The sequence below is a fragment of the Streptopelia decaocto genome, assembly GCF_964273445.1.
Source record: "Streptopelia decaocto genome assembly, chromosome: 5".
Classification (NCBI taxonomy): domain Eukaryota; kingdom Metazoa; phylum Chordata; class Aves; order Columbiformes; family Columbidae; genus Streptopelia; species Streptopelia decaocto.
The window spans coordinates 12,548,413-12,568,748 of record NC_138659.1 but is presented as its reverse complement, the minus strand read 5'-3'; the positions used below and the strand labels follow the sequence as shown (position 1 = coordinate 12,568,748).

The following is a 20,336-nucleotide window of genomic DNA, read 5'->3' as shown; positions in this document are numbered from 1 at the left end:
CCTCCTTCAGACTTTACTAATCATGACTTTCATGGTGTGTATAAATACCCATCCGCACTGGCTGAAGGAATGCTAAAAATGTAGTGTTAGTATGGTTTAACTGCTTACTCTGTCCTGGAGCTGCAGGCAAGAGGTTCAGCTTGTGTATTATATTCCACTGTTTTTTTGTCTTTGTCTAGGACAATGCTAAACTTCAGAAAAAGTCTGAGACCTTTCTCTAAAAAACCTTTTTTTTTTTTTTAATTAGTTTTTAAGTAGATGCTTCAGAAGAAAAAGTCTGTGATGCACTTTTTTTTCCCCAGTGAATCCTATTTAAGATTAGGTGTGTGCTAAATCAGTACTTACAGTGCCATAATCACAATTCTCTTGATGTTCCCTTTCTATTCTCAGATCTGTTTGTCATCTCCTCCTGTCTTTCTTATAAGACCATCTTTGCCCCCAAAATGTCCTTCACTAAATTTAGATGAGATTATTTACTTTTCCGGTTTGAGAGTCTCTTACGATCTTTTGAACGCCTGAGGTTGTCTGGGGCTATTTGGTCTATTGAGTCAAATTCATTTCTCATTTTTTTTATTCTCCAATATTCCCAAGAAGTTCGAGTTTATGCAGTCGTGTTAAATAAAAAAGACAAGAATGCACTAAATACTGTGACACTGGTATGGGCATGCATTGGTGTGGTTTCAGGCAGTCTCACAGTTCTAAGGTGTATTTCAATCCATGTTAGAAATAGTGGTGTGCCTCATACTTCTGCCTTGTCTTAGAGTATGTTTTCAATATTATGCATGAGTTGCTGTGGCATGAAGTTGAGTGTGCGGTGTACTTAGCAAGAGAGGAATCTGAAGTGTCATCAGGATTGCTGTTCCACCTGTCTAGCAGGTCCTCTGTAGGTTAATTTCATAAAATGTTCCTTACTACTTCTTCTCGTGTGTTATGCAGACTTGCTAAAGGCTTATTCCTTCTACGTCGAAAATAAAAGCATTTCAGCAAATTACCCCTCTGAAACTGTATTTCCGAAAGGAAGTAGGGTAGTTGTCTTGTAACAACAGAAGAAGAAAGAGAATCCCTGTAACTATCTAGCTAGGTGACTAGCTGAGTTATTTACAATTTATAACATAATTGCTCAGATTTTGTCACATTTTTAGTTCTTAGTCACCAATATGCTTCTTTATATTTTTAATGAAATACTTTGTCAAGAAGTTTGGGTTCTTTGAATGAAATATAATCTAGAAGAGCATAGTGTTTCAAAGTTCTTGGGTGCTCACAAGCCTGATTTATTTCAGTTGGCATTCTCAGTGCTCGGCATGTCTCAAAGTTGGCTCAGAGGGCTAGAAATTTATCTTTAGATATGCACTGCGGATTATTAAAGCAAATAGAACTTGAGTTTCCTATGTAGAAGTGTGAAGCAGGTTAAAGTCTAGTAACTTACAGTATTGAGGTGGGGTTAAGCCAGACTTTTTTTTTTTTTCCCCCAAGGACAAAACTACAGGAATGTTATTATGTGGATGGACCATCGTGCAGTCAGTCAAGTTGACCGCATCAATGCAACGCAACACAGGGTCTTGAGCTACGTAGGGGGAGTGATGTCTGTGGAAATGCAGCCGCCTAAATTGCTGTGGATAAAGGAAGTAAGTACATTGTTGTGGTCTGACCCCAACTGGCAACCAAGAACCTCACAGCTGCTTGCTCACTGCCGTCCCAGTGGGATGGGGGAGAGAATAAAAAAATTCATGGGTTGAGATAAAGACAGTTTAATAGGATAGCAAAGGAAGAGAGAATAATAATAATAGAATATACAAAACAGGTGATGCACACTGCAATTGCTCACTGCCCATTGACTGATTCCCAGCCCATTCCTGAGCAGTGGTCACCCCTGGCCAGCTTCCCTCTGGTTCATATACCGACCATGATGTCATATGCTATGGAATATCTCTTTGGGCAGTTGGGGTCAGCTGTCCTGTCTGGGTCCCCTCCCAGGTTCTTGTGCACTCCCTGCCTTCTCATTGGCAGGGCAGGATGAGAAGCTGAAAAGTCCTTGACTGCTCAGCACCAGCTTAAACATCAATGTGTTTCAACATTATTTTTATTCTAAATCCAAAACACAGCACTATACCAGCTACTAGGAAGAAAATTAACTCTAGGACATACATCTAGGACCATGGTGTATTTTTGGTAATGATTAAAGCCGTTTGTTGATTTCTGAGAATGAAATTTCTTAAACAAGTCTTCAGCCTTAGTGTTGAAAGGTGTGTAAAGTAAGGCTAGCCTAAAGTTATGATGAACATATTTTGAGGTTCTTTTTTTTTTTCATCTCAATTATTTAGAAGTATCTTTGATTATATTGCAATTTAGTGTTTCTTGATTGAAACATTTCATATACCTTTTTTATCTAATTCTAAGCTTGGGTAGTTGCAGGTAATGAATGAGTCCTCAAAGTATCCAAGGATTTAGATACAGAGATGTATTTCCTGCTCTAAGTAGGGGTGTAGGTGCTATTTCTGGGATGGATTGATAGCAATTTGAAAATAACAGCTTTTCAGCATTGGGTGTCCTGGCCAGAGGTACTGACTTTGGGACATTGCATCTGACAGTGAGGGGATGTGTGATGTCTTTGGCTGCTGGTAGAGAAACTGTTCGGTGAGAGCTTGAATTTAGTTCTGTCCATCTGTAGAAAGTAAACCATCTGTAGAGGAAAGGTGCTCTGTTCATGATGTGGAACTCTACCTGTCTCTTGTGTTTAAATTTTGTGTCTTACAGAGTGACATATGGCCTTATAATAATAATAACTGTCAGATAGAAAGGGAAATGCCTGCCACTTGAATTTTTTATAACCTCCTCCAACCTGGCTTTTACATTTGGTCTTAATGATGATTGCTGTCATTTTAGCAAAGCCCAAATGTAAATGACTTGCTGCCAGTTCCAAACAGCCAGCGTCTCCTGTCCTTAAAAACATGAAACATGATCTAGTAACAAGGTGCAGACTGAGGAAAGTCAAAGGAATCAACTGGCAGAAGTAGGTACTGACAGATTAATTATAATAGACAATAATTAATGTAGTCTGTAGATGCTATACTGAAGTATGAATATCCATCTACTAGTTCTTTCCTCCTTGACCTATAACTATCATCTGTCAGTCATTTTAGAAATAATAAAAAGTAAGCCTTAAAAATCTTAAGTGAATCCACTGTGTTTAAAACATTGCAAGGTCTGGAATATGAGTACCTGACTGATCAGCAAAGGCTAGATTATGGGATCTCCAAATGTGGTCACCCAGAGATATAAGTCTATGCTATGACCTCAAAGCATTCTGACATAATTGCTATAGGATAAAGGGGAGGGCAAGTATTGCAAGGCTTGTTCCCTCCATAAGCAAACGGGTAGGAAATAGAATTCACCTTACCCTACATGCCAGCCAGCAGCAGAGATTACCTGGCAGAAGGGCATTACAGAACAGGGCTTGTTCATATGGCTCGTTTCAGCTCCTGACGTACCAGCTAAAGAGATTATTGTCCTTAAGAGAGGGTTTTTTTAACCTCAGTATCTGCTTGCTGAGCTGCTCACGTGACAGTTCTGCATCCGAAGTGCACTAGAAAAGACATCATGTTAAACCGCTTAAGCTCACCCTGCTTAAGTCAGGCACCTTAGCAACATCCACAGAAACACCTCAGCTAACTCATGAGAAGGAAAATAACATATATTATGGAGTCGGTTGTAATCAGTTGAGATGTGAGTATGTAGTGTTAAACTTTTTAGCTTTGGAGAGATATGTGATTGAGTCTTTGCTCACTGCTTCTGTACTTGTTGCAAAGTAGGAAGATGAAAGGAATCGTATGAAGAATGACTGTTTATTTTCAATGTCATTCACAGTGATGCACCTACATATTACACGCCTCTTAGGGCTAGCAGCAAAGGTTGATGTTAGCCTCTGACAGCTGAAATTCAGCCTCATGTAATGCAAATGTTCTGTTCGCCAGGGAAGGCAAATTTTACAGTAACTTTGAATGTCAGGTTCTCCAAATGAGAGCTGAAACTCCAGTTTGCACATACAGTGTTATTCAGTGGAGTATCTTCAAGTGGTCTGTAAATAATAAATTACTTAAATCTCTTCACATTCTTTGTTATTGGTATTTTATAGAAGAATAAACTACAACACAGGTATTAAAGGGACAGGTCTATTTGACAGTATTGCTAAGTGTCGAGTGATTAGGCTGTCCCTTGAAGAAAGGAACTGAATTTCTGTTACTTGAAGAATTTCCATTTAAGGAATCAAAAGAGTTACTAAAGAATATGACTTTTCAAATTTACTCTGAATTGTTTGGAATTGATGAAGGGGGGGAGAGCTAAGGTGACCTAACTCTGCTTTTTCATTCCCATCATCATTTTTTTTATTAGGATTGAAGTCGAAAATGACCTCACTGACTGTGAGGAATGAGCTGACGTCATTATACGAGAAGTAGATGCTGGCCCTTATCTCTTGTGGCTTTCCTGTTACACTTGACTTGTATTTATTTGCAGAGGGATGTTGCAGTTTTTCTTCCAAGTCACAAGTTACTCTTATCCACTTATTTTTTACTTTCTTTTCCATATAATGTTTTCGCTTGAGGTTTTCTCTTTATCTCCTTACATTCCCTCTGTACATAGAATAGAGATTTAACCAGAGACTAGAGGCTTCAGGGCATAATCTGTTCTTCCGTCGCTTCATCTCTATCCCATTTTGATTTTGAATTAAGAAAGTAATGTATGAAGGTCATAGAAACTCATCTGTGAAGGTCTTTTGAGATCTTTTGTTTGAATTGTATTGACTTACATTCAGTTTAATTTGATTAGTGCCACATCATTTTACCCTCTAGCGCCTTGTGGTTAGTCTACATGAAATTCATTGGGTGATCTTGATGTTTGTGATTGCAGGTAGGTGTTCAAATGACAAAGCCATCACTGCAAGTGGATTTTGCATGTCAGGGACAGCTGTTTACAGTAAATGATCAGCTGAATGCAACTACTGTATAGCCTGTGGGGCACTCTTGTTAAACTGCGCATCTGTGGTCCACTGAGGAGGAACATTGTATTTCTCTGCCTGTGAGGACCATGTGGTGATAGAGAGAGTCCAGTGTTAGGTCTGTAATGTAAAACAAAATTAGTATATTATTAAAAAAAAAACAACACAACTTATTTCTTGTGGTGCTATAGCTCAACGTGCCTCAGGGGTTTGAAAATACATGCACGTGTCCTAAGACAGTGTCTAGGTGGTACAGAGAGTGTGTTGCAGCAAAGAGTTTTCTCCACCTGCAGCTGTAGACTTACCCTAAGAGGTTACTTTCCAAGCCTCTTGCCCCACCCCAATTCCAGCCGGAGGATGAATCTGATAATTCAGTTAATGTTTTACCGATTGATTTGAGTGCAACTGGTAGTTGCAGAATTTATCAGTTCGCAGCCTTGGCTCTGGCAGAAGCAGAATTTCTGCTCAGAGCATGTCTTGGGTACCTCAGAACAGCTCTATCACATGGCTTGGCAGATGATCAAAAGTGTGGGAGATCCAAGTTCTAAGTCCTTGCTTTGTCTGAATTGAAATTATGCATGGGGCATCAGTTTTTACATCCCTATGAGTGTGTGCATTAGTTGTCATCTTTCTTCCTTTCACATGATGTATATTTGTTTTCTGTAATTTAGGAGAGGAAAGATTGATATGCTACATAGACTACTATTACATATTGCATGGGTGACTGAGATTAAAATTTGGGATTGAACTGGGAAGAGCAGACAGTTCTTCAGTGGATGAGTCTCTTTTTGGATTTTCAGATGACTTAGATTATGTCTTGATGTGGAACTTGAATGCTCACACCAGCTTTGTTTTTTACTCTAAATGGTAAAACATTTTTTTTTGCTTCCATCTGTCCCTCCTGGTTTTAATCTAGGTTTCTAACACACCAGTTTGGGATGATTTTTACATTTGTGGGTTTTGGCTGATAAGTAGCCATGAAATTCAGACTGATACACTGTGCTAAATCAGACGTTTTACTTCTAGTCTGTCTTTAGTTAACCCTGTGGCCAACAGGGATCTGATACAAAGGCTGTATATAATGGCATTTAAGATAATTTTATTCATATTTAGTCTGTATTAGCAATAACGAAAGACAGAACCTTTTCAATGTTTATATACACATTTTACTTCTGGTGGAAAAATATGTTTTCACAAACATTAGATGTCTGAAGATCACTTCATCTTACAAGAAAATTATATACTCAGTAAGACTAGAAATCAAAGGTTTCCGGTACAGAAACAGCCTTCCTCAGCAAACCAGTAAAATATGGATGTGAAAGCTCTTGCAGCTTTGCTAAGGAGAACAGGTCTGTAGGTGTTTCAAAAAAAATCACATGGGATGCTGGAGCTCATGTGAAATTCTGCCTGTGTGTGTATTTTCAGTCCAATTAAGAAGTGACCAAATACACATGACACAATACAAAATTGTGCAGTGTGGCTTCGTGATAATCTTCTGACTTGTCAAGGAATAAATGGGCGATGGAGGCCTTTCATGTGCTCTGTGTCAGTTCTCCCATCCCTCACACTCCTAAACCTTCTTGTCTAGGAAGACATTCTGCTTCATAATTCATAAACTCTTTGCCCCTGGGTATTTGGGGTTATCTGTAAGGATCTTACAAAATTATGTTTTTTGAGGTATAGCTGTTAAAAAATAAACAAGCAACAACAAACCAAACACAAACAAAAGAATTGAAAACCAAAACCAACAAAAAAACCACAATCAGAGAAAGAGATGAAGAAAGGGGTCTCCACAAGTATCCCTGGAAAACAGAAAGATTGAATTAGTTTCTTTACAAGTGAATTTGGAGAGTGAGTTGCAGGATGTGAATACAGCATTGGGAACATTCCCAGATCTTTTCCACAATCCTTTTAATGTGGTCACAGATTCCTGACTGTGAGTGAAAATAAATTAGAATTAACTTCAGTGAGTGTCGAAAACATGGAGACTTTTAAATTTGCTTGGAAAAAGCATCAGGGCATGCTATGATTTTTTTTTTTCTCTGTACTAATTAGTGATGACAAAGCAACAAGATGGCAAAGAATGAATCATTTGGATGTTCATGAAACAACATTTTAGTGTCACTAACATGTGGCTTTTGGGAATTCTTGAAGTAATAGAATAAGGATCCAAGAAGTACCTTTGAAACAGATTTGTTTGAAGAGGACAGTTAATCCAATTTGTTTTCTGATTAACAGCCAAACTACTGTTGCTTTTTGCAGACTGTCAGGTATGTTAACAGTACAAAGTGGCTTATATTATCAAAATAGTCAGGCTGAATGACCTTTGTGTTAACTATGTAACACCTTTGCATTCACATATAAAGTTAAATTTGATGTTAATAGCAGACACATATGTCTAGGAGGTAAGCTAAACCCAAGTGATTAGGAGCAGACACCCAAAGGTTTTGCTCTTTAAGTTAAAAAGTTTTAATTGAAGCATTTCTTTTTTGAACTCAGTAGAAACCCAGTGAATTTTAGAAGCTTTTGAAGAACTAAATGAAGACGTTTTTTACATGGTCCAAAACTAACAAATTTGTGCTTTTTTTGTACTTAGCCAGTTGCACCTTAGTTTCTGGAATTCATAATGTTCCATTTTGGAGATAGGAACAAAGAACAGAGCCTGGCCCAGGTGATATGACCCACCTCTTGCTTTCTGAACCACTAACTCTCTGCAGAGTATAGTGTTAGAAACTCTCTGTAAATGATCTCTCTTGGTAGAAGAGGTTTTGTTTTAGGATTTTGGAAATGTCACATGGCTATCTGGATCTTACAGGTATCACTGGAGGGTTATCCAATTCTCCAGTTATTTCCTCAGCTGAAGAAATAAGGTAGAATTTCTTTTCAGATAGAAACTTGTGCATTCGTACTGCTTTTTGTATTGTTATGCATTTCAAGGAAATTTTGCAGAGGAGCAGAGTTTGAAAAGAGAAACTTCTGTTAATTGTCCATGTGAATTCTTGTGTGTGCTGTGATGGCGACTGTAGGGATGTCATGTGGATTTAAAGCTGATGGTTACTGTTTAATCCAGGCTGTTGAGAGCCCCCGAATGTCCCAACTGTGAAAAAAAGCTTCAGTGAAATCTTACCGGTCAGGCTTAAAGCATGTGTCATATTTCAGTCATTTGGAAATAGATTTGAAAGCTTTGTTCTTGTGCTATCAGAGCTGTTTGTTTTTTTTCCTGTACTTATAATAAAAAATGTTAAATTTAAAATGGTTTATATTAGAAAGCAGGGCATTCTTCAAGCAAATACTATTTTGAGAACATTGTCTATTGACTTTGAGACTTCCCTGATACTGATGGGGAACTGAGGGAGCCCATGTTAGTCCACTGAAACATGTGCCTCCATGAACTCTTTATGGGAAACTCTTTTCTTGTGATCAGTCTGTGGTGGTGGAAAAGCTCAGTTCTTCAGGCTGTAAATCACTGTGAAATGAGGAGAGCAGTCTGGATGATCAGAGTATTTGGTCTGGAAAAAATGCCATTTTTACATACGTGGCAGGTTTCTTAATTTCATTAAAATAAGGACATGATCATGCCTGGCCTCTAATATCTGCATTTCTAAAATTTTTTTTGTTAGAACTTGCATGAATCATGCTGGGACAAAGCAGGCTACTTCTTTGATCTTCCGGATTTCTTATCTTGGAAAGCCACAGGTGTCACTGCAAGGTATGTTAACTATAACAGCATGATTTTGTCATCTTCATCTATTTTCTTATGTGTGCTTCCACTTTAATTCATTTTGACTGGGCATGCTGTTATATACATCCGTCTGTAATTCAGCCTGCTCCAAAACATCTTGAACCTATCTCCTGCTTCCATTGTGCATTCCTGAACACAAGTTATTCGTGTGAGCACAGTAATTCACAGATCCAGTATTTTGGTACAACTGTCGGTTAATTGGTCTTGTACTCCATTTTGAAACATAAATATGATTGTTTTAGTTACCATGAAATATGCTTCTAATAATTCTTTAAAATCTGTTTTTGTTGATAAATGTTTTGACTTTTTTGAGAATTGGAAGAAAATACTTCTTTGCCATGTGGGAGGCATCTGGTGAAATCTTGTTTAAAATGGTAACTTCACTGTAAAATACAGCAGCTGTGTTGCTCCCTAAGCGTCCTAGAATACTTGCTGAGCAGTTTTAACAAAACTCCTTTAAAATCTTCATTTAGAACTAGCACCCTTTGGTCAGGAGACCAGAGGAAGGAAGGTGACTGCTCTGGTCCCATGAACTGTATAAGGTTGCGACAGATCAAGCGCTCCTCAAATTTAGGCACAGTCATATGTGAGAAAAGTATCAACCTGTCCTGAAGACAACATTTTTCAGGTGGTCGGGGGACATGATGACCCAGAAAAATAGTTACTTTATTGGGTTACAGATTCTTGCAATTTGTCTACTCACAGTTCTGTTTAATAGGATGGGGGAACATTCTTATCTGCTCTTACATGTGGTAGGAGTGTCTTTGTTCTACCCTTCTTGCTCGGCTAGGGGCCCTGGTCAGATCTCAGTTCCAAACACGGTTTTAATTTGGCTTTTTGGCTAGATGATGATTAATAGATGGGATAAAATGTATGAGCAAATCATGAAATGTTCACGTGTACTAATGGTCACCTTGTGCTAATGACTGAAAAAGCTAAAATAGAATATGGTCCAGGTGAGCCTGGAGTCAAATATTATTTGGAATTTGTTTTTAAAGGAAGGGAAGCAATATCGGAGAGAATGGTGATATATTTGAAAGAGAATTCTTATCTTGCTTGAGCAGAGGGATCTCCAGCATTGATGAAGAGAGTTCCTACTTTTCCCAGATCTTCCCAGATCCGTAACATGTTCTGCCTGTCTTATTTTTAATAGTGACAGCTGTACCATATAAAAGAAATCCCTCTCTCCACCTCTCTTAACCTCCAACCTAGTGTAGCTTGTGAGAGCAGATGTAAAAGAACAACAGTGCTTTCCTGCAGACTTAAAAATGTAACTGCCATTATGACTTACTCTTTAGCTGTTGGGATATGAATGATTGTATTGTAGTGTAGGAATTACACTAGCTATGCAGCTATACAAGTTGCAGAATTAATGGATTGCTGCTAACAACTGGTGCTGCAATAGTGGGGAAACTGGATGGAAACGAAGATAACAGTGTGCTTAGTACAGTACAGCTTTTTATCATCTTCTCTTTACTTGTTCCTGAAAATTCCCATCTGCTGAGACATTCACGAAACTCTTGCATGTACCTGTCCGTGGTTATAGTTTCTGTGAGGTGTTTAGGGAAGGGCAGGTATTTTCTTGGGTGTGTTGTTAGTGCCCAGCACTGTAGGACCCCAGTTCTTCCTGGGAAATTTTGTTGCAATAAATATTACTAATAACACTGAAAGACCAAATAGATATTACAAACTAATACTTATGTTCTCTAATGCTCATCTAACCTGTACAGAAGTACAGTCTGAATTCCTGAGATTAAACTTTTCAGCCTCTTCTACAACCTTTTTATGCAGCCCAAATGTATGGCAGGAGGTTTAAAAGGAGGTCAGGGTGGTGCGGTATAGATGAGCTTGGAGTATATTAATAGAGCTCCTGTCTACTGTCCCTCATGGATGTCTAATTTAGGGGGCGGTGTTACTTGTGGATGTGGGGATGGAAGAGAAGGATGGGGTAAGAGTAATGTCATGGACTTAGTGTAGGGGTGCTGTCAGCTGCTGTCAGGCTGTCCTGGCTTGCAGTGGCCTTCAGGACTGTCTAAACTCAGCAAAGCTCAGGTTTTGCTCTGGAAGTAGGTCTGAAAAGGAGGGTTCAGTGCTAATGATGGCTCCTTGGTCCTGCCTGGCTTTGGCTTATCTGTAACTTCCTGAAGGTGGGGCAGAGGATCAATCTCTCTCTCTCTGTGTTAAAAAAAAAAAAAGCTACAGGAGATAATATTCAGAAGTTGAGGTGCCTGAATTTTTACTGGCAAGTTTATTTTCTTAGGAATGACATTTTGATTTTTTTAAAACCTTTTTGATTTTATTGATGAATATTCTAAGGGAGAAAGGAATGTTGGGAAAAGACTTTCTGGAAAAAGTCTTCCCCCACCCTTTGGTTGTGAATCTTCTTTTTTGGATAAAGTAGTTCCTTGTACATATTCCTTTGCTGCTTTCATGTGCTCCCCAAAATCAAACCCATTTTTTTGCTCTAGTGGAATGTCTTACATGGTAACAAGGAGGAAGAAAGACAGGAAAATAAGGACAAGAAAGGTTTTTATTGGAATCAAACCTTCCCCCCCCCCCTTCCTGTACTCTCCCCTGTGCACACCTCTTTCTTGGTATTTTCCTTGTAGTTTGGTGAAGTAATTTGTCCTACATTTGCTTATAATACCAGGGAAGTGTGAATTTATCAAGTATAAGATTCTTACCACCTTTTCTCCATTTAAGCACAAAGAAGCCTATTCACAGGGCAGGACAAGTCATTGTGAATCATACATAACTTGACTCTGATAAAAGAAAGATTTATTTTATTAAATTTGTTTTGGTGATGGGGATTTTTACTCATCAGTTGTAAAGGATAACTTCCAAATCACTGATTCCCATTGTCCTTAGAAGATTGTTGCCTGTAATATTCCATATTAAAACCAGATATTTTTTGTTATTTCACATTTGGGTTGATGAAAGACCATTGAATTATTCTCAGTGATCCAGATGGCTGAGTATTCTGCATTAAAAAAATTTACTGACAGCTCTTTAGTTAAAAAATTTAAAACTTTGGAACCTCTCCTGCTCCCCAAGATTACAACAATAAGCATTGGTTTTGCCGCTTGAATACCCAGTTGTCTTATTTCAGAAATACTGTTGTGGAGAGGAAGAGAGAGCTGGTTTTTTCACAGACACATTAGCAAGGCTTTTCAGAGGCTCAGCACTTCTACTTACGGTGAGTGTGACTCACTGCTGTCTTCCACCCACCATCTATAACCTCTGATAACTTTTCCTTTATATGATGTTTTGGGTAAAGCTGTCGTAACAAAATCTAAATACCTATCTGGTTTAGTTACAGGTTACTTTATTATGGATGGAGAATTCTTCTCACAGATGCACATCTGCAATTTTATTGTATTTCTGAAGTCTAGTGAAGAATTACATTGCAAACAATATGGTTCAGCCATTAAATTGGGTAGAATTCACACAAAAATTATTAAAGGTCGTGTGTATTTAGATCCAGCATTCTTCTTCAGGGCCACTTCCCATCATAAGTAACTCACTGGAAAATTAGCTAGTCTCTATTGGATTTACATGGTTTAAGGTGAGCTGTAATGAAAGAGATATTAAACCTGGAAACACAGGGAAGAATGTCAGGCTGACATTATTGAGACAGAGAGTGCCCAACATCACACTATAAGCCACCTCCCAAAAATTACTAAAAAAAGATGGAACGAGATGAATATTTGTGCTAAGTAATTGTGTTGTGGGGTTTTGTTTGTTTGTTTGTTTTCCCTTACACTCTATATATCTTAATAGTTGGGGGAAAGTAAAGTGTTATTTAGTAGAGACTTCCTGTGGAAATACTTTTCCTGTCAGTCTTCAGCTGCTAGCCATCATGACAGGGAAAATGGTGTAACAGAGATGTTTCATATACTCCTGGGGGATCTTTTGTAAATGATCTCCTTCCAACAGATCTCAGGATGATGCGTTTCTCCAGAGAAAATCAGTTTCATAGGACTGAAATTCACATTGTTACGATAAGAACAGGCTGCAAAGTGAAAGACAAATGCTTGCAGTCATCAAATGCATTTCTGTGAACCACATAACTAATATCAGGCTGTATCTGCATGAGAATGTGATATCCTTTTAATATAGTGTATTTTCAACAGGAAAATACCTTGACTTTTTTTTCTATCATTTATGAGAAAGGGGCTAGTTTCTTGGCTTGTTCACATTTAAATAGCTGACCCTTTATGGTAAGCAGTGATTAAGTCCTTAAAGTTTATTTGTGAGCTGTTCCCAGATTCTTATCATTAGGGCTAGAGGTGGCTGTTGCACTGATTTAAGTCCAGAGAACTCCTCTGATGTTAGCGGGGTTGATGCAGAGTACACTGATGTAATAGAGTCTGGTCCGTTGCTGAATTTCAGTAATGGAAGTTTGTACTAAAACATTAAAACTAAGAAGGTGCTTTTGAATCTGAGAATCTGGATTCAAGTCTCTGCTCTGTTATGTCCCTTGTGTCATTTGGAGAAGTGAATTCAATGTACATCTTCAGAGGTGTTTGGGCAGCTGAATTCCTTTGAGGATTTGATTATAGTTCTTTGTCTGTTAAACTGATACATACATACATGATCATGAGGTTGCTTGCTTTTACCACTGTGAGGTATTTCATCACTGTGGTTAGTAGTGTTCTCACTGAATAATTTATCCAGATAGGCTGGAAACGTTGAAAATAAAGAGAGTTTGGAAGAGGAGCCTATGTTTAGAGGCACTGTTGAGAAAGCAAACTGGTGCGAGTTAAATGATTATCTGAAGGGTGCCAGTGTATTTTTAAAGGATTGGGCAATCCTGGTTAATGAGATGTTGTGACTGGAGGAGCACAGACACCAGTTTTTGGGGCCATCTGCCCTTCCATTCTGTCCTAGCCCTGCCATGACTAATGTATATCCTTTGGCGGCAATTCTCGCATTTGGCTGCTTCTTGTTTATGTTTTGTGCCTACTTCAAAAGATGTCTGATCTAAAAATTAGACCTCTCTCTGTAAATAAAGGGGCTAGGAAATATTTCAGAAAGCTTTCCTGATTAGCACTGCAACCCGTGTGGCGGTGACAGTATCCTGAATTGCACTTGGTTTTTGTGTCCTGTTTATGAAGTGAAACCCAAGACTTCAGACTTGCAGACTTGATTGGAGAAGTCTCTGGAGAAGGGAGAATTATCTTGAAGGGCTGGTTGGGAGGGGAGGGATGGTGCTTTTGTAGATTGGACAACCAAAGTACCATGAATTTCTTGTAATGGAGCCAAAAACAAGTGTCCCTGTGATGATATCTTTGCCAAATGAGAGAATTCCACTTCGATCAGGCTTTCAATAAATTCAAAACACGTTCTTTGGAGACTGGTGGTGACACACAAACTGACCCAATGTAGGAAAATATGAAATGTGTGGCTGTAAAAGTTATCAGGACTGTGAAGGGCAGGTGCAATGTGGGCTATTACTGTTAGGATTTTTTTTAAATGTAAAAACGACATGTCCTTGAGTCTACAGAGTAAACTGAAAGGGTTCTGTGTGCTAAATAAGAAAATGGTTAGCAGGTCTCGTTAATGTTAGCCAGGAAGCACACAGGCAAACAGGAAGCTTTAGCTATTGTTATTGTACAAATGCCCTTTACAAAATATTAGCAAAAGAAGCTTAATGTGTTTTCCACCAGAACAGGAGCCCTTCATAGTGTCGAACTGTATCTGCACAGTGAAGAAAAACTGCATTGTCCCTTTTCAACAGCTTTGACATATGTTGAGAAATTGGATTTTGGAGACTTGCATTCAGATCTTCAAATATTTACTACTTTGGTTATTTCTTTTAAGATGTTAGGATTGTTAATTAGCTGTGACAGTATCTAGCCCTTAGTTTTCTATTGTGTTCATTTGCTGCTTAAAAAAAAAAAAAGTCAGCTAGGTCAGTATAGAAAAGGATTGGGGGCAGGCGCAGTAGTAGATGTATTACTGGCAACTTGCCACAGAGACAGTGAACTCTGAGCCAACCATGAAGTCATTTTGAACTCAGGGAGTCTCACTAATCCAAGGCGATGTGTCTTAATTTGACAAAGCAAAGGCTGCTTGATAAGCAACCCCTGCTAGAAATGCTGTTAAACGGGGGTGTTTATAAGTTTAGATTGTGGACAAGAAATGTGGTGATATGAAAAGAATCATCTTGTTTTCAGGTTCTTACTCCCCTAAGCCCAAAGGCGGGCTTGGCTCTGTTCTCCCCTGTAGTTCAGGCTGTGCAGTGGCTTGATGTGAAATTTGAGAAACATATGTAGTTTTCTATTTCAGGAAAATGATCTCAGGGATTGAATGTGTGTTTTGTTGGCTGTTAAGCTCTGATCTTGCCTAGTGTGGTAGTTTGAGAGTCTGTGTATATGTGAGAGTGTGTATCTGTGTGATGGTTAAGACATTCTCCGGTGCTTTAAAAAAACAATAATAAAACAAAACAGGGTTCATATATTCATTGCTGTTAAAGGTCTTCAGTCTCAAAATGCCATATCCTACATCATAAGAAGCCTCTTAAATAAATATACGGTGTGTATCAGAAAATGTCCCTGTCTTTTATTTTTCCATAGTAGTCATTAACATTTAGTTAAGCTGATGAGTGGTACACACAGTTTTCCATCGAAGCAAAGGAGCTGTGTTTAAACAACCCTTTCATTGTTGATCCTGTGCAGAAGCAATATATATATATATATATCTATATGAACACTGTAATTATCAGCTTCTCTGAGGGTCAGATCATAATCTCCCCTTAATAAAGTTTGTAAAGAGATGAGTTGGAGTCTTTGCGATCTGACTTGCTGACGAGTTAAATAAGAGTGGCACTGGATAACTGTGCTTCACTGAACTAGAGTGGGCCAGTATCGAAGGAGTTTGTGGTGTTATGGCCCTAAATTCTGAGGAATGACAAGACAGAAACCACAGAGAAACTTGTTGTCTTTCAGTTATCTTAATCTTGTTTTTTTACAATGATTTCAGTTCTTTTCAGATGTAGGCTGGCTGTTCAAGGACTGTATGTTTCTTTTGCATTAACTTCTGTGAGTGCCCTCAGGGATCTGACCCTCTTGGTACAAGACATCATATAAACAATCTTGTCATCTTCTTTGAACTCTTCCTTATGTGAAACACCGTGGAAAGCCCCATGCAAAGCCCTCGTCCCTTGTGAGATCAGGTCTCTGTTCAGCAAGAGCTGTGTAACAATTGTTTTCTTGAATAAATTTGAATGTGATGAGAAAATAGCCATGTTTATGAACTCCTGGGTCACTTACAGGCCCAGCAGTGCTTCAGTGTGCACATATAGAATGCATATATTCACAGTAAATTCTTAAAAACCACCCCCTGAAAACAATAACATTCCAGGAGTGTTCTTATCCAGTGAAGGAGAAGAAGGCTATGTAGCATGAAGTCTGTGCATTATATGTGTACGTATAGTGCTCAAAAGTATTAAAGTCAAATTTTTTTGTTCCATAAGTGGCTCTTCTTTTTTGTTTTTTAAAAAACAACAACAACCACCTTTACTCTTCTGTAATATCTCGCATATGAAAGAGTCTTAAATTCAGCTTTAAAAATGCTGCTCTTAACTAAGAAAGTGGCATTATTATTTTATAGATGGGAAGAGAGCCGTATAATTTGAAGGGTAATGTTCTTTTAAGTGTTTAGCTGGGCATCCAGCTTTCTGTCTAACATTCAGTGAGAATTAGGTGTCCTGTTCCATAGGCATTTTCACAGATCACACTAGAAATTATTTATTCTGGACCAATTCTTCCTCCAGACTTCCCAAACAAACGCTTTTCACCACCAGAGTGTTCCTCCTCTCCTTTTCACTGTAATACATGGCTGTAACAACAGTCTTGGCCTGGAAGGCAGTTTGCTTACACGTTTGCTTTATTTTTGTTGGCTGACTCTCTGAATCTGTTTAATGTTAGTAACTTTTCACTGGAAATTCTCATCGTGCTTGAGGATGACGCTGGTGTCAGGGTTGATTTACATTACCTCTTTAAAGTAGCATTAGCTTACAGAGGACTTTTTCTCGTATTTGTTTTAGCATCCATATTATCCAGAGAGGAGCCTTTTAACTGTGAAATGTAAATAACCTGACCACGAAGACTTCAAAAGAAAATGGTTCTTTGTCCATGGCGGTGATACCAATTTTGCCAGCTCCGTAACCTTTAGAATAGTGTACTTGTATGCCTGACCTGTCATCTGCCTATAAAAATAATATTAGATAAATGATACGGTGCTTTCAAGAATGTGTCTAAAAAAAGCAGAGACTTCTGCATAGATGTTCTGTCATTTCTGCCTTGTGGTAGAGCATCTGCTGCTTTAACTATAAGTAAGATCTGGTTATTGATTTGGTATAAGTGCTTGCCTATGTCTTCTACTTGCATTAAGATAGTGAACACTTTTACTGTAGCTTGCAAATTGATGTTGCCAGATAGTGAGCCCAATATTATATAAATATATTATGTGTTGTACAAAATCACCAAGATTTGTTTTTTCCTTCTCCCATTCTTTATTCCAGCCCCATTCCATTAAGCTGCTCATTAGATGAAAGGTTGTAATTCAGTCTTCAGTGGATGAAATGAACATGTACTTACAGAATCAAAGACATTCCAAGGAAGATTGTTTATTTTCTTACTGCCTTCTTTAATTAAATTTCGATGGTAGGCTTCTGACTGTCTGACTTGAGAGAAACAGATGAAGCAGTAAGGATTGCAGTGTGATACAGTGGAGATATCATGCTGATTGGTTGTCAGACCTTGCGTGCATGGGAAAATTATTTCTCCTGTGGATAGGATCATTGAAATTTCAGATTCCACCATGGCTGTTAGTTTAATTTTAAAATGAAGTGGAAGTTCTATGTTTTACTCTTAGTTGGCTCCAGATAACATTTGGGTTTTATATATATTTGTTTCAGATTGTTTACACTCGGCTTTAAACTGCCCCCGGAGCTGCTAATCTTAGTTAAAGCCCCTGTTTGTCCACTTCATTTTAGTTCAAATGCTCCATCTCAGATTCGTTAGCCTGAGTTATGAGCTTGCTGGGGTTTTGCAGTATAGATGCATCCTTGTCCCTTCCTGAGAAGTGATTTGGAAACAACTGACATTCCTCAGAGTGCCTGTCCATGTGTCACCTGCCAGGCTCAGCTCAGAGCCCTGGAGCTGTGGCTCTGCCGCTGTTGTTCCCAGGCTCTGTGTGCTACTGCTGGAGCAGAAGGGACTTAGTCGTAGGTGGCCCTGCAATTGCCTCTCATACCCGTGCACAAGAAATTTTTGTCAAAGTGGGAAGGACAGTAGGAAAGACTTTCATACTCCCCACCCTCCAAACGCACTTGCATTTATGCATATATAGGACATGTTATTAGGAAGAAAGAAAAAACTCCAACTTCCATTTGCTGTAGTTTGAAACTTACGGTTTTCAAACTTACAACTTTGAAAGATACTCTTCCAACCTCATTTCCCAAGGTTAGTGCTTTCTTCTGAGGGATGAGGCTGGGTCTTCACAGTAAGGTGCTTTTATATTTATTTAAATGTGATGAGAGGGGGGAAAACATGCCACAAAATACCCAGGAAAGAAATTATTTTCCTATAGTTTTCATCTTCTAAGATTCCCTTCATTAAGCTGTACTTAGGAGCTTTTGATGCTGATTTGTTGTTGCATCTAATAAAATCTCTTTTGAGAAAAAGTAATATTATGATATAATTTTACTTTCAAGAAACAGTGTGCTTCCTGTCTTAATTGAAAAAGTAGGTGTGACGTTGCCCTTAATTCCTTGAATACAGCATCTGTATATGAGGTTAATGCTGTATAGTGCTTTCATCTCCCTGGAAAGATGGGAAAATGGGGGATGTGGATGAGCAAGTCACACTGACAACTCTTCTTCATATTTGCACTTCATGAACAGGATCTTTCATATGTCTGGATACTGCTTGTCTGTGATATGTCTATTTGAATGTGTCTCTCAAAGACAAGTTGGAGTTCTTTAGTGTTCACCATTCCTCATGCTGATGCCCCAATACTACCAGGTATGAGTATAACAGGAAAGCTCTCTGGAGGGATTCCACTTTGTTTTAGACTTCCTGATTTTGTATACTCTATCCTGTAACAACTCTCCATTTTGTGTATAAGGACAGTTCATAAACAGATGTTGAATCCCAGTATGGTGCCTGAAATTTCCTGCTGTTTCTGAGCTGCCTGTAATAACACAGATAATCTTTATTTACACTGGTTAGCTGTTAGCTTCACTGGTAACCCAAGTGAATTTCCTCTTAACTGTTTGTTTTTCAGGTTATGTCTCTTTAAAAAATGTGGATCAAATGGAAGTTATACCTACTAAAAATGTTGAGTCAAGCGATTTCTAATTGCCTAACCTATCAAGAGCCACGTTAATTATAGTGGATGCTCATTTGCTTTGGCACAAAGAGAACAATAGAGAGAAAGAAGGAGGGAGAGTATAACAAGTGATGTCCAAAATGGCATAGCACAAGTTGCCTTGTAACTGTGATATCTGTACTGATGGAAATCAGGCTGATCTCTAAGGCTTCATCCGCTATTTTGTTTACTTGTTGCTTTATCTGAAAAAGGTTTCTATTTGTGTGTGTATGCACACATGTGTGCATAAAATAGGGAATACAGTCTTACCTTATTAAATTTGAAACACTGCTTGGAGGAATATTGCTCAAGAAAACCACATCAGGCCTAGCTTTTGAAAATGCAGCCTGGTTTTGAGAAAGCATTTTAATATATTGAAGCCTCAAGCCATGTACCTCTCTGCTCCTGAGAGCTCTACCTGAAAACCTCCAGGACTGAATAATTTAAGGTTTGGGGTTTTTTAATCTTTCTGCAAGAAATACTAGTCTGATACTTTATTTTCTTAAAGTCTGAACTTCACATAACTTTTTTTCAGAACTGTTTATCCTCACTCCAGACATGAACCTTGGAAAGGTGGCAGAAAAAACAAACAGCTGCTGTGTTTTTGGGCAGTCTGCATTCCTTTAAACTCTCTGAGATCAGACTTGTGCTGAGAATTTCAAATTATTTGTCTTAGGGCTTAACCACTTTCACTCCTGCTTAAAAGTCAGTGAGTTTGCCATACCGGTGCTTGTGAGAGCTGTCATGCAAAACCTTAATGATTCAAGAGCTATGAATATATGATGTGTTCTTAGGGCTTTTTATTATTGTTTCATTCCAACTTCACCTGCCTCCTTAATCATCTTTCCATTTTTGGACTCCAGACTTTTTTTAACATGCATTTTGCTTAAGATATTCTAGGAAATTTTGTTTTCATTCTGGTTTGGGGGTAAACTTGATGCATATAAAAATGTTATTAATGGATGAAGGTGAAGGTAATAAAAAAAGACTGTCACATTCCCAAAGCCCAGAGTCGGAAATTATCTTCTCCAAGCTTGGATTTTTTTCCTTTGCAAGACAGGGAGGGGAAGACAAACCATTGGTCCTGTGGCAGTGTTTTGTGCCTTCTTGGTGAGGTCTCCAAAATGTGTTTATTGGGCCTTGATGTAAGAGGTGGAAGAGTCAGGACAATGTGGGCTTGTGTGGTCAACTACTAAAAGAGTATTTAATGGTCAGGGCCTTCAC

At 38.5% G+C, this 20,336-nt stretch overlaps 1 protein-coding gene across 4 annotated transcripts in view; it reads left to right on the top strand.

The window, feature by feature from the left end:
• Positions 1-20,336, top strand: part of FGGY (FGGY carbohydrate kinase domain containing) — a 281,837-nt gene that overhangs the window by 160,985 nt on the left and 100,516 nt on the right. For 2 of the 4 annotated variants that reach the window (XM_082052355.1, XM_082052354.1), the window contains exons 1-2: positions 1,477-1,625; positions 8,614-8,702. In XM_082052355.1, the coding sequence (XP_081908481.1) occupies positions 1,497-1,625; positions 8,614-8,702 (218 nt within the window). In that variant the 5' untranslated portion in view covers positions 1,477-1,496. Of the gene's footprint in view, positions 1-1,476; positions 1,626-8,613; positions 8,703-20,336 lie in introns of those variants that run through there. The other 2 variants (XM_082052356.1, XM_082052357.1) reach the window with 2 other exon arrangements.